Source organism: Taurulus bubalis (genome assembly GCF_910589615.1).
Source record: "Taurulus bubalis genome assembly, chromosome: 18".
Taxonomy (NCBI): Eukaryota; Metazoa; Chordata; class Actinopteri; order Perciformes; family Cottidae; genus Taurulus; species Taurulus bubalis.
Window position 1 is genome coordinate 6,899,088 of NC_136606.1, and position 14,692 is coordinate 6,913,779.

General features: G+C 41.8%; 3 protein-coding genes across 8 annotated transcripts in view; 2 read left to right on the forward strand and 1 right to left on the reverse strand.

Annotated features, from left to right (window-relative positions):
- asap1b (ArfGAP with SH3 domain, ankyrin repeat and PH domain 1b) overlaps positions 1–1,848 on the forward strand; it is a gene marked incomplete at its 5' end in the record, with an annotated part of 51,224 nt that extends 49,376 nt beyond the window's left edge. For all 6 annotated transcript variants that reach the window (XM_079234073.1, XM_079234072.1, XM_079234074.1 and 3 more), the window contains 2 exons: positions 485–607; positions 729–1,848. In XM_079234073.1, coding sequence (XP_079090199.1) covers positions 485–607; positions 729–803 — 198 coding nt within the window. In that variant the 3' untranslated portion in view covers positions 804–1,848. The remainder of the gene's footprint in view (positions 1–484; positions 608–728) is intronic.
- A 975-nt stretch (positions 1,849–2,823) lies between these two features.
- On the reverse strand, positions 2,824–4,717 carry eef1a1l3 (eukaryotic translation elongation factor 1 alpha 1, like 3; the record flags this gene model as incomplete). Its single annotated transcript, XM_079234083.1, has 7 exons — positions 2,824–2,933; positions 3,022–3,256; positions 3,332–3,588; positions 3,706–3,856; positions 3,929–4,225; positions 4,307–4,486; positions 4,574–4,717. The coding sequence occupies 7 exons, from the start codon at positions 4,715–4,717 to the stop codon at positions 2,824–2,826; spliced, it is 1,374 nt and encodes a 457-aa protein (XP_079090209.1).
- A 2,752-nt stretch (positions 4,718–7,469) lies between these two features.
- The window catches only part of fam49bb (family with sequence similarity 49 member Bb), a 29,998-nt gene continuing 22,775 nt past the window's right edge, over positions 7,470–14,692 (forward strand). The window contains exon 1 of the mRNA XM_079234085.1: positions 7,470–7,481. The gene's annotated coding sequence lies outside the window, so the exon portion shown is untranslated. The remainder of the gene's footprint in view (positions 7,482–14,692) is intronic.

Below are 14,692 nucleotides of genomic sequence, written 5' to 3' on the forward strand. Positions count from 1 at the left end.
TGCTTTATAGATCTTAGATAACTGATCAATGAATCAGTCTTTCTCCTATAAATGTAATACATGTGATGCATTATGCCATTGAAGGCAAGTTACTTTTAACTTCTGGATTCTTCTTGGATTTAATTTTTCTCCTCCTGTGTTGTATTAGTTATTTCTACAGCTCTGTGTTGCATAGTCAGCTGTTTTTAGGTCATTTTTTTCCCATTTTCTCACTCAAAATACACTAGAAAGTTACCCAATGAAAGTAACGTATCTACAGTGGTCCAAAAGGATGCAATATTCCCACATATACATGAATATGACAGTAAATAAAATTGTGAACTGCTCCTCCATTTTGATTTTTCTACAGTATCATGTCTGAACCCAGTGGTCACACAGAGAACATACTTTTATGATTTGATTTTGATGCATTTGTGCTGCTTTTCCTGCCAGGTCTCAATGTTCTCATTAACTATGGTAACAGATTTGTTATTTACATGTCCAGGGGAAGAGCAAAACCCGCCGGGTGAAGACGATCTACGACTGCCAGGCTGACAATGACGACGAACTGACTTTTGTTGAAGGAGAGGTGATTATAGTTACAGGAGAAGAGGACCAGGAGTGGTGGGTGAGTCCAGCTTCAGTACTCGCTTGTTTGTTTTTTTTAACCCTCTGAAGGGGGAAAAAAGAAACACTGAATGCCACTCTACTCTTTTTTTTTTTCTCACATGTTTTCTTTCCACTTCCAGATCGGGCACATTGAAGGAGAACCGGACAGAAAAGGGGTGTTCCCCATGTCTTTTGTGCACATCCTGAGTGACTGACAGTCAGAGAGACTTGCACTACGCCTCTCCCTAAATTGGGAGGTCCTGTAAATAGCTATCATAACACCTCTTGTCACAGACAAGTGTCCTAAAAGAAGAAAAAAAAAACAACGAAGAAGAAGAAGAAACCCGAGAAGGCTCATCTAGCCATGGATGACATGCTGTACAAAGAATGTGTGTATTCTTCCTTTACCAGTATTATCTTAACCCTATAGCACGGCTGTGACGAAGCCACTCTCAAAACCCTAGCACTTACCTAAAGTCTATGTTTATGATGTTACTGTGTATATATGTATGTAAATATATATATTTGTGTGTGAGTGTATATACATGTTTTATTGTACAAAACATGTACCATTGCTCTCTCTGCCGGTCCGATTAAACATCAGGGCGGCCAACTTTGAATTTTATCTGTATTGATTTTACTGGCCCTCAAGTAATTATCAGCTTATATTTCTGGAAGAAGGACAAATAAGAATTGGAATGTGAAATAGGTCATGTCACTTTGTCTCTTGCATCCCTGTTTAACACCATAGTTGACCGAAGAAGCTGGAGTCTCCCACTGATCTTCTTCCCCCGAGATGAAAACATTAAATGTACTCCTTGTTCTTGCTTGCTTTGTGTGTACACGTATTCTGGTTGTTTTACAGTATAGAAACCTGCTGCTACTGTGGTGGAATATCAACGCCTGTGGTTCACTGTAGGTCACTAATTTACTCCTCGTTACAGTGTTCACTGTATGTATGCAGCTCTGTTTGTGAACTCGACACCATCGCCACAGTCCTTTGACCTTTTCTGTGCATGGTGAAACAATGACTGGAATTGAGTGGAGTGCTGCGTTCAAAGACGCTCACCTCAGGGTTTGAAGAGCCACTATGAAGCAGGACATAACATAAGTATCCTGTTAAAGCCACTATTAACGACAAGTACAGGAAACTCAAGGACGTCTTAGCAATAACTTGATTTTCTGGCAGAAATTTCACGTTAACCTCTGTTCACAATTCAGTGTCTTGTAAAAAAAAAAAAAAACCTTATGAGCTTGAAATATTGTTTGAGTCATGTAATATCATTCCATGTTACTGGATCCTGTACATTTCCAGGTTTGCCTGTGAACCAGAGATGTCTTTTAGAACAGTGGACTTTGTAAAAGGCTTGAGAGCCGATGTATTTTCACCCAGGCCTCACTGACTTGCAGTCCTCTCCCCTGTTAAGGAACAAACCCATTGTATCATTAAAGTGCTGTACTTAACTGAGCCTGCTCTCTTGCGTCATCCATCATGAGCACTGTCTACCAAAACCAGTATTCAAGGTAAGAGGTATTGTTAGCGTATCAGTCTAGGGAAATGTTAGAATTTGCATTCTGGACAAGGTAAATGCCAGTCGTGGTAACTGAAGCTTTTTATCCAAAGTGTATTCAACAGGAGTACAGAAGAATAAAGTCTTTCTTTAAGAAATCAGAACTACAAAGTGCCAGTTCAACTACTTTATTCAAGGTAGTCAGAAAAGATGTTTGCAGCGGAAGATGGTAGAGTTTTTGTCCTGAGGTCATTGAGGGGCCAGGACAGCAAACAGTCGTGACTGTTGAGCGTTTAGCTCGCAGTGATGGAGCTACAAGCCGATTGGCAGAAGCCAAGCAGTGGTTGATATGACTCATGCAATTTCCATCCTTGAGCTAAGATAAAAGTTGCTTCACATTTACCCAACATAACTATTCCTTTAAGAGGGACAATGTGGAAAGCCCTCATTTCAAACGTGGACACCTTGCAGTGGGGTCGACAAACTACAGTTCAAGAACACTAAAAACCGAAAGTTCTTCAAATAATTCTTTATTTTGTTCTTTCAACAAATTACAACCAAAGTTCACCAGTCCGTTCTACAGAGGCTTTTGGATTTTAACATTAACACAGGAATAATCACTTAAACATCAATACTTTGTGTCAAACAAAATTTGCTTTTTACAAAATAAAACTGGTCACAAAGCAGACATACCAGGATTTACTGGTAAAAAAAAAAAAACCTACTATTTACACACTTGAGCTTTGTGGGGAAGTTTCGACCCTCGGTCCTTCTGCACCGACTTGATGACGCCAACAGCGACCGTCTGCTTCAGGTCTCTTGCTGCAAAGCGACCTGAGAAGCACAACACAGATCAACTCTAAAACACTGCAGAAGTTCTTTAGTACTTAAAGACATTAGACTGAAGTGGTGGATGTTTTACCTAAGGGCGCGTACGTGAAGAAGCTCTCCACACACATGGGCTTGGTGGGAACCAGTTTGACTGTGGCAGAGTCTCCAGAAATCAGTATCTGCGGATTGTCCTCCAGTTTGTTGCCGGTGCGCCGGTCGATCTTCTCCTTTAGCTCAGCAAAGCGACAGGTCACATGGGCGGTGTGGCAGTCCAGGACCGGAGAGTAGCCGGCTTTGACCTTCCCTGGATGGTTCAGGATTATCACCTGAAGACGGGGAAATAAATATAGAAAAACCCAGCACAGAGGAGCCATGTTAAGTTGCGTGTTCACTCAACCAACCTGAGCTTCAAAGCTGCTGACATCTGATGGAGGGTCCTGCTGGGCGTTGCCAGCTACGTCGCCCCGCCGCAGGTTCTTGACAGCCACGTTCTTAATGTTGAAGCCAACATTGTGTCCGGGCAGAGCCGTCTCCAGCCCCTGGTGGTGCATCTCAATGGACTTCACCTCAGCAGTGACCTTGGCAGGGGAGAACATCAGGGTCATGCCAGGTTTGAGGACGCCGGTTTCAATCTTACCCACTGGCACGGTCCCAACTCCTGAAGGACACAAAGAACATTTTAAAGTCAATTTAAAAGCCTTTTGCATTTTATTCCATCAGTGGATAAATGTTGCTTTTCTTAATGATCAAATTAACCTTGCTCATGATTTCTCACCTCCAATTTTGTAGACATCCTGCAGAGGTAGTCGTAGGGGCTTGTTGGTGGTGCGCACTGGTGGCTGAATGGAGTCCAGGACTTCTAGGAGAGTTTTCCCACTAGCGTGCCCTTCCTTGCGTCTGGATTTCCATCCTTGGAACCAGGGCATCTGTAGAGAATATTTTTGTAAAAAGGTTTGCATGTACTCAAAACATTTTTACCACCCCCCCCCCATCTTCACCCTCTGAGTGGCAGTGATCATGTTCTCCCCAGTCCAGCCAGATATGGGAACAAAGGGCACGGTCGCGGGGTTGTAGCCGATCTTCTTGAGGAAGCCGCCGACGCCTCGGACCACCTCGTCGAAGCGTTTCTGGCAGTAAGGGGGTTCAGTCACATCCATCTTGTTCACACAGACTATGATCTGCTTGACCCCCAGAGTGTAGGCCAGCAAGGCGTGCTCTCTGGTCTGACCGCTCCTCGACACGCCGGCCTCATACTCTCCTTTGGCTGCAGAGACCACCAGGAGGGCAACGTCAGCCTGAAAAGAGTAACGATGTAGTTTTGGTTCTCACCTAATTAACCTATAAGGAGACAAGAGCTGAACTTCTATGCCGCTTACCTGTGACGTCCCGGTTATCATGTTTTTAATGAAGTCACGGTGACCCGGAGCGTCAATTATAGTCATAGAGAATTTTTGTGTGCTGAATTTCAGCAGAGAGATATCAATGGAGATTCCTCGCTCACGCTCAGCTTTCAGTTTGTCCAGCACCCAGGCAAATTTGAAGGAACTCTTCCCCATCTGCAAGAGAACATAAAACAAGACTTATAACTGGTGTTCAACATTTCTGTAGCATTAGACAGCATGAGGGTTTCCCCCTCGTCTCACCTGAGCTGCAGCCTTCTCAAACTTCTCCAGTTTTCTCTGGTCGATGCCTCCACATTTGTAGACGAGGTGGCCGGTGGTGGTGGACTTGCCGCTGTCGACATGACCGATGATCACCATGTTTATGTGAGCCTTCTCTCTTGCCATCGCTGAATCTGGGTTTGTCAAACAAAGTAGCTGCAGTCTTATGAGATGAGATGTTCACTTTTCCAAAGTCTTAAGTTGAATGAATGTGGCACAGAGAAGGTGATGTGGCTTTATATGCACCACCTGGCCCCACAGGACACATGATTGAAGGCAGGTGTGCTGCTTAATTAGGCTTAATTAGTGGCTAATGCCTGTTTGGTAAAAGCTGAATATTTGACACTGCTGAATATTAGAATAGCTTAAACACCAAAGTAATTAGATGCTCACAGGTGTTATGTTTTGTGAATGTGCAGTAATAGTTGTTACAGTCAGTTGGATCACTAATGATCTGAAATTACAAACAGGTGTGTCATTTAGTGATGACAGTCTTTGAAGTAAGCTCTCCTTATATGGCAAATAAATCCTGACTGGCCACAAAGCATGAATGGAAAACAGCTGACAGGCAATTAAAAAAAGTATTAAAGATGTAGATGTGCCTAAAAAAAATAATTTGTGAATCAAAGTGCTGATTGTTCGGCAATTAACATTTCCCCCTTCAACCTAATACAACCCCCATGTTTATATTTTGAAGTGACTTCTTAATTAATGACCCTCTTAATTTTTTGTTTAGCACGTATATTATTATTTTATATACACACCAATGCCATTTGTATATACAATTGTATATACTATTGGTAGTTTAATATATATCAGATGATGAACTTATAAAATATGAAACATTGTTATCATGGTGTATACAGTATTGAGTTATCTAACTTGAGTAAAAGTAGTAATACCACAGTGTAGAAATATTCTGTTAAAAGTCCTGCATTCACACAGTTCAAAAGTACAAAATGCATTAAAAGTAATAAAATACACATTATGTGGAATGGCTAGAAAAACATATATTACTGCTGGATTATAATTATTGATGAATTCATTACTTATTGCAGCTGGTCAAGGTGGAGCTATTTATGAATGACTTTATAGAAAGCTGGGTTTCTTAAATTGTGGGGCTGATAATATCTCATGATATAATAGTGAATTTATATTAATAGTCTAAATCTGCAAAGTAACTTAAATTATAAAATAAATCTAGCGGAATAAAACAAATATTGTTGTTCTTCTTTTTATCAAGTAGCATAGCATTTAAATACTCAGGTAAAGTACAAGTACTTTGAATTTGTATTTCCGAACAACCTTTTCTCAAAATAAATCGATCCAGTGGTTTGAGGTGACTCACTCTGGGGTCAGATGGCACACTAGCGCCCCCTACGGCCTCAATCATGTTTATATTAGCTTTTTGATCAAGGGCACTTCGGTAGAGGGAATAAACGTTGAACAACCTCAACAACATAACCGTCTCCAAGCGGTTAGAAGTCCTAATTTAAGATGTTGCGAGAGATGTTTTAATAGCTCAGTTGTAATCTGATGGAAGCCAACGTTAAAATACCTCAACGGGTCTTATATGACCGGGCGGGTCTATCTTTCAGTTGAGGAGTCAAAGTTTGTACTTCCCACCTCCGCGCTCAGAGGGGGAGCAAACCGAACGCCCCTCTTGTTTGACGGCCACAGTGACGCTTGGTAACCAACCCGGAAACAGCGACAGCAAATCGCTTTTCTTCTTCTTCTTCCAGTCCGTAGCGCTGGCTTTCTAGCGTGGTATCCAGACGTCGACTCCAGGGTTTTCCTCTCACGAACATCAAGGTAAAAAAGAAACTGAGACAAATACTACTTTATGTCGCCATTTCTCCTGTCCTCTCCACTAACCACCTTCACTGCCCACCGGTTGCCATTCAGTGTGGCTCGTTTTTAGTTAAATTTGTTCCACGGGCGGCAAAATTAGTTATGAATCATAAACGTGTCCGGCGGAAATCCGACACACGCGTTTGAAAGTTACTGTAAAATACAAATACAGCAGTGGAGATTGTGTGTTTTGTGTTTTTAAGTTGCATCCTCGATGCTCCGTTAACTTCCCCTTTTCAGAACAACGGTCTCCAGGTAGAAGCTAGATCTCCCTTCATTAGAACAGAGGCACTGGCTGCTGCTTGACCCATTTATCACTGAGCTTTCTCAGGTGTGTTTGCCCTCGACTACACGAGAGAGACAGGTAATGTATTCCGTTATAAACGAACCGAGTGGCTCGGATTGAGACTGCTCGCTTCCAGGCAGTAGGATGCATGCACCATTAAAGGAAATGCACGCACTGACAGCTGGTTAGAGCTGGTTTGTCTTTAATGATGTGCATTCTCATCAATGCATTATTATAATAACAAGAAATGGCACAGGTTTTCAAACTGTGGTCCTGGTTGTTGCAGTACCATCATGTAAAATGACCTCTTAAATTCAATACAAGTACACAAGTACTGTCAGTTAATTTACGTAAGTAATTTAATATTGCTGCTTGTCTCTTTTTAAAAGTTGTATATACTGTGTGGTAGTTTAATTTACTACACAGTAATAGATCAGGTTGTATGCGCTCTTTTTAGAAGTGTCTAATAGATGTAGTGTCACATTATTGCCATATATAGTCTCTCTTAAATGTAGCATAAAGTTGCATGAAATGGAAAATATTGAAGCACACATACTACTTAATCTTGGATCTGGGAGTTCACTGTTCAACTCGTCACTGTAATTTAATTTGAAAGTATCAAAGTTTTCTCTTTGCATCAGTAGTCTGCACAAACCTACCCAAGCATGGACATGTGTGTTGTTTTTTTTCCGGCCAGTGTCCGCAAAGGTTCTGAAAGTGGAAGTGAAACGTCCTGGAAAGCCGGAATTGATGGTATGTTCGGCAAGTGCAACTCTGTTGTGGTTGTGATGCAACGTCTACATTCAATTTGTCTCAAAAGTCCCACGGTCCCTGCTTGGGCAAATTGGGCCAGTTGTTCTACCTTACGGCTAGTTTGACATGAGGTTGGAGAGTTCAGAGACGTATACTGGGACCTTTAACTCTTAATGACACCAAATATTTAGTTTTTAGGGGAGAAGAGAGTGCTGGTGATTTTCTATTCATGGTATGTTGCACTTTTATGCGTCAGGAAACCTTGATTTACAGCAAGCCAGCGTGAAACGGTCTCAGTCTGTCTGGGCGAACCCAGGATCGCTGTGTGAGATAACGTGCCTCCAGGTTATTTGAGTTGTCCTCTTTTGCAATATGGCTTCCTTATATCTGCCACTGCACATTTTGAAAGAAGGAAGTGTCACCTTTCTCTGTGTTCTGTAACAGATGGAAGTAAATGGCTGCAAATCGTAGTCAGAGTAGGTGTCGACTTGTACGTGTGTTCTGGAAAAGACATGGCAAATACCTGACTAGTGCCTCAGTTGAAGGACTGCGAGACATGGTACGACTTGTCTCATGCTCTTTCTGCAGCAGTGTGAGGAGATGGGAGGATTCTAGATGTCTACGACTTAAATGTTCTTTGTTTTGCATGTAAAAGTTGCAGCAGCAGTTACAAGGATTGCAAAAGTGAGAGGGAGAGACGACTTGCGACAAGAAAGTGAGATCTGGTGTTGAAGTGTTTCATGGATTCAGGAAGTAACCGGTGGGGTTCTTTTTTCTTTTTTTTACTCTCAAAAGGTTTGGTAGTGGAACAAGCATGAACTGAGGATCTGGCTCATTTGGCACATGAATCTCAGTCTAATGCAGGTAGAAGCATGAACCGTTCTAAGAAATTAAACCTGTATTGGATGCTGCAACATTTGTCACGCAAACATTAGAAGCCCTTCGGATTAAAATGATTCTTTCTTTAATCTTTTGCATGTCACTATTTAGTTATAATCGGTCTGTAATCTTGTCATAAAGCTTTTGACTCCCTGTCTTTTTCCTACTTGAGGATATTGTTGACATTAGCTAAGACTTTTGCCAATGCTTTACACCAATGTTTGCATTATGGGTGCTTAAAGAACAATAGGGGCAGAGATGTGTTGAATCTGCTTTGAAGTAGTCTCTCATTGTGCTCATGTAAGGCCCTCTGAGGAAGCTGTACTCTAGATACTGTAGCTGAGGGTGGAGTCAGTGTAATGGTAATTAATGTAAATAATTTATCATTTTTCCAGGAGTCCTCCCAATGACTGACCTTTAAGGGCCAAGTTGCTCTGACGTTTGAATATCACAGACGTGCAAACAGGTTTACACTTTATCGTTTTAGAAGAAATATTGTTCATTTATATGTAAACTGTCCGTACATTAGTGTAAAACCAATTGGACTTCATCTCATTAGGAATATTGTTGACTTCATTGGAATGTCACAAAGTTGCCAAGGGGTCCAGACCCCTCTTTGCAATGAACACACCCAGAGCCACTGAGCGGCAGGCTTCAGGTTGGGTTACTGCAGTTATTCTCGGTATGAGTCTCTTGCTGACGGTAGGACTGTTTATTGTATTTTCGGCAGCACTCACGCTAAAATATCGTGTCTAGTGGAGTCGTTGTTGTGTGCACCATTGTGTGGTTTTGCTGTGTTGTTGTGACATTGCAGGCAGCCTTGAAAGGCTTTAATACTTCTCATACCATCCGCTGCATGACGACTACTCTCTTTTTAAAATGGAAAATGATTCACCACCGTAAGAATGTATGATTGAACCAATTAAGCTCCCCCTTTTTAATTCAGTGCTCATGTAGGTTGAAACATGAGCACCGTGCAATGCAGCACAATCGACAGCATCTTCAGAAAACAACCACAGACATTCAGATTTAGAAATCTGTCTGCATCATATTGTTAGTGTTTACGTTATTGGGTCCACCGCCCTGTGGCACACACGCACACACGCACACACATGCAGCAGGTCAGGTGCTGCGGTCTTAGCTTCATGCAGAATAGAGCTGTATTGATCCCTTTCTGCTGTTTGTTCAGTTCTTTGGATTAACTTCCTCTAAGTGTTTTGGCCTGCTCGGCATTCTGCTCTTACATCATCATCATGACTTGAGCATCGTTTAGTTTCTGAAACATTTCATGTTGCGGTTTGAAATAATACGGGTTGAACTACATTTCACTTACAAATGCAGTACTTTGTTTGCTGCCGTGGAAATTGTGCCGTTTGACAATGAATACACAAATCAGAGTTTTCACGTACTCGTCTGCACTATAGGAGTAATCTCGTTTGCCTCTTGACTGCACCCGCTCCCTCTTCCATTGCCACTGCATGTCTGCTCCTGTTCATGAGCAAATCATCGTTGAAATGATGACACTGCATGCGTCACTTGCTAGGAAAGGCTGTGACCCCCTCATCCCCTCCACAAGAAGGCCTGCACGCCTCTTCACCGAATTATTAGAGAGCAGATATTACAAAAAATGTCTGTATTTAATTTGCAACTGGCCTTTTGCACCTAGTTTTGATGACTGCATCGGTGTTTATTGACCTTATGAAGTGCCCCTGCTGTGAGGCCACGAACAGATTAATTTAACAGTTTGTTGGTTAACACACACACACACACACACTGACATAAATACATAAATAAATAAGCAGAGGAAGATGGTCCGGCAGTGGAGTTCCTAGCTGTGGTGGTTTGTGTTTGCAGCCTTTGGCGGTGGCGAGTAATATACTTTTTAATGTGCGTCTCTGATGTGTATGAGTCAGTGTGTGTGTGTGCCAGTGCCAGTTTCTCATCTGCAGCGCTGGTAGACGTTTTCACTTCCGTCCTGTGATGTTGGCTTATCTGAAGCCCTAAGCATGCGCATAATAAGAAGAGAGAGCATCTTTTTTCTTCTTCTTCTCCTTTCCTCCTGCAGGCCTCCAACAGGATGCTTTCATTTGTTGCGTCCCATATGCAGCAGCAGCATCTTCAGAGTAAATGTGGTACAAAAGCAAAGTGGACTTTGCATAGAAAATCTCAACATAATGCTATGAATAATCCACTCAAAAGGAAAACAAGCTGTCACTTTACACACACACACACACACACACACACACACACACACACACACACACACACACACACACACACACACACACACACACACACACACAGAAAACCCCTCTAGGCTCAAATCAGAGAGATTCTACTGTAGAGATCAGGATCTGCAACTGGAGGTTTTCTCCTTTGACAGCAATTAAGCAATTATTTGATTGTTCTGCTGCATTGCAATCAATTATGAAGATCAAATCACAAAGAACATGGTGGCTTTTTAAAATTATAGTATGTTAAACCAGGCATGAGATCCTCATGAGGCCGCCTCCATGTCAGCGGACACACGGAGCAGGGTGTTGCCACAGATGGCAGATCAGCGTGCTAGAAATTCAGCTTTTGCATGAAACTGTTGCTGCGCTGCCCCCGCACCAAACCGCCATCTTCACGTGGTGTTATAACTAAAAAAAACATGTCCTACTTTTTTTTTTACCGTGTGCATTCATTAAAGCATGCCTAGATTTGGGAATGGGTGTATGAAAGTATATAAGGTCAGTGGTTCTCAACCTTTTTTCAGCGATGTACCCCTGTGGATTTTGTTTTACCCCCTAACCAGCGCAAAGCACTTTTAGTTGAAAAAAACTATGTAATACACAACGCTGTGCCATCAGTGTCTGACTTAAACTGAATTGTATATATTCTATATTAATAACTTACACTTTTATTATTGAATATGTATTAAATAACTATTTTTTTAAAGGACCTTAGAATTTATGCTAATTTTAATATATATATATTAATATATATATATATATATATATTATATATATTTTTTTTAAATGTCAAGTACAGCCTGGGGTACTAGTACCCCCATTTGAGAACCACTGTATTCGGTTATATAGTCATAAAGTCATATAGGCCTACTCTATATAGTTCCATATCTCATGATATTGATCATAAGTCAGAGCTGTAGAAACCTGGAGGAGAACTTGCCTACTAATACCCACAAACATGCATTTTACATACATTACATTTTTTTTTCTTCAATTTTTTTAAATAAAACAAATGGTATCATAATATCCCGAGCTAAATTGCATTCTAGGAGATATTTGCACGGTGTGAACCGGTTTTGAACCCAGCTGAGATGCACGAGCTCCTCAACAAGTCATTTGTTGTGACATTGTTCAGTCTGAGCATCTCCACGCAACGATCTGTGGCGGTTTCTCGGCTGTGCTCCCTCGGCTTCAGTAACTCAGTCGATAGATTTCCATCCTCGGCTCTCGCTCCCGCTCTCCAGTGGAGACGGGGGGAGGAGGGGCGGAATACAAGTTGTCATGGCAACTTGAGTTTCAATGGAAGTTTCATTCAGTGGCGTTGAAACACCGCAAGGACTGATTGCTATCCCGGGGTCGCTTGCTTCAGTTTGGTGTCGCTTACACACACAAAAAGTGTACTTCCACTTTTATTGGTAGACACTCTCTAGTGCAGCTTACATTGAGAACTAGACTGGAGGATTAACCGAGAAAAATAAAATCACGTTATGTACTATCTCAGCTTTTAATATCACATTTATACTAAAAAGAAAAAAGTACTCTTACATTCTAATACAACAGTTCTGCAATAAAACCTTGATTGTTGTTTTGGAGGGTGTAGTAGTCTGTGGTGCTGTTGACCTGGTGTTTCTGGTCTTTAGTCCACTCTATTTACACCAACGAGCTTTGACTAAATAAACCGGTGATTGAGCGTTTTCTGTGTGACAAATGGACCACATACAGTATGGATCCTATTGATTCCACAGCGCCCTGCTTTACAGTCGCATTCAGGACCCGTCTGTGGCGCACCCGGCGCACAGCAGGCCCACACATGTTGGCCCACAGTTATTGACCCCTTCATGTGGTGGAGTTAATTAAAACCAAACACATGTACTTGGTATGTTGACTTATTGCTACTACAACCCGAATATGTGGGAGCACATATTTAAATGTGTCTTTGCCACTCTTATTAGCAGCGTTGTTGAGGTGTTTGCAGCCTCATAAAACGGTTCTTGTACACCAAACATTAAAATCCAGTGTCTGGTACGTAGCTTCTGTACACGTCTCTAGGAATGACGACTCAAAACCAGAGAAATAAGCCTTTGAAACGGCAGGGAGCGAGCATTTGGTTTCGGGGGAAAACTGCACTGAGCGGGAATATAGCAATATCTCACTAGTTGTGTTGGTAAACAAGAGCATGCTGTGTGGTTTATTGAAGTTTTGTTGTGTGATTCATTTAAGGGGATTGAAATTCAGATTCACTGCCTTTACTCGTCTCCCACGACATGGTCCCTATTGAAATTACATGTTTTTGTGAAGACAAAGAACTCCTCGTGTGACGAGTGGATGCCTCGTTGCTTGAGAGCATGCATGCATGCATGCATGCATGCAGGGCCACTTCAGTATGATCTCATCGTGTGGGTCTTTCCCCGCAGCAGCACTGAGGTGGGTGACAGTGTTCCTATAAAGAGAGAAGCCACAAACCTAAAGTAGTGAAGTTTGTCATTTGCCACAGCCTTGTTAATAATTCAATTAAACATTTAATTCTGGAAAGGAATTACTCTCAGCATTTTCCTCACTTTTTATAGAGATGGAAAGCTAAATAAAATCAGCATGTTGAAGTTATTGAGCTGAAAATGCAGTCTCACAGAGCCGCTAAGCTGTAAAGTCCCGTTTGGATAAACAAAAGCACCTTGTTGGGTATTCTTATTTCTCTTCCTCAAATGTGTGAATGTATCTAGATCTAGATAATGTTTAGACCACATTTGGTTTGTTTTCTAGAACAGATAAAGTATACGTAGAAGGGATTCTTAAAATATTAAATTTTGGAGTAGGAACCAAAACTCTGGTATTAACTGAGGACTAACGCCAAATAAAAAAAAAAAGAATGGCTCAATGAATGTCCAACCTTTTCCATGACTGAAACGATACACTTGTTTTAATGCCCATGACTCCATCGTTCCTATAATGTAGCTTGTGTTCATTTCATGGAGAAACATACCACATCCTTAGTTTCCTCTAGAAATACTAAAGCACCATAACCCCTATTACCTTGTGTGCTTATTCAAGGGAGGATTTGGCCTTATGTCGTGGCCCCCAGCTGTAGGCATGATGCATAGCCGGCTCCCCATATGATGCCCTGCCACAGATGTCACCCAGAGTGTCTCCTGTGACATGTCGTCTGTAATGGATTAGGGGCAAGTCGTGGTCAGTTTGCATGAAGGAAATGCTCCTTCAGAACAAGTGATAAGGTTCAGACAGATGTGTCTATTATTCTTAGAATGGTAGTCTGCTTCCCCTTTTTACCTCTTGGGTTTTTTTTTTTTTTGAAATACAGTGTCTTGTTCGATCATGTTTGCGCCCCCAACCGTCTCTCCCTTCGGATCACAATCATGCATGACCAACACCACTACTATTGCCATGCATTTGTGCGCAGCCTGGGGAGGAGAGCCTCTTAACGGTCTCACAGTCCACTGAGCTCCTTCTCTCTCAGTCGGGGCATGTGAACGAGCTTGTGGCGCACAGAGACATCGTCAAACTGAGCCCACTCTCGCTTCGGCCAGAAACTAGGTGCTTTTCGATAAAAATGATTCTGATAACTTTTCAAAATCTTAAGCTTTCCTTGAATGAAAAGACGTTAAACGTGAGCTGGATTTGAGTCATTGTGCTATAGAGCTCTTGCAGGAAGAAAACTTGAAATGAATCAGAGGAAGTGTTACACAATAGGAAGTGGTGTGTGTGTTTTTTTTATGTGTAATAATTGTTCCATGTTTTCTAAAAACCCTGCAAATAGCTCATGTTTCACAACCCGGTTATTGCATACTTAACATGATTATCTGCAGTTCCCATTTTTGTGTGATTGTATTGTGTTACCCCCCCTAGTTTAAAAGGGAACCTACATTGGTACCTACAGATGGTTTGAATGTTATCACGTGCAGTGTTCCAGTATCTGAAGAGGGCACCGGTTGGGTTCAAGCGTATTGTGTTCCACTGATGATGCACAAAAGGAAGCAGTCTTTCAGATACTTTAGACAAATAAGAGTAAATGTACGTTTCCAGTGGATTTGTGACTGAAGCAGAGTCTCCCGTAATGATGCCACAGTTTGAACTAATGTATGC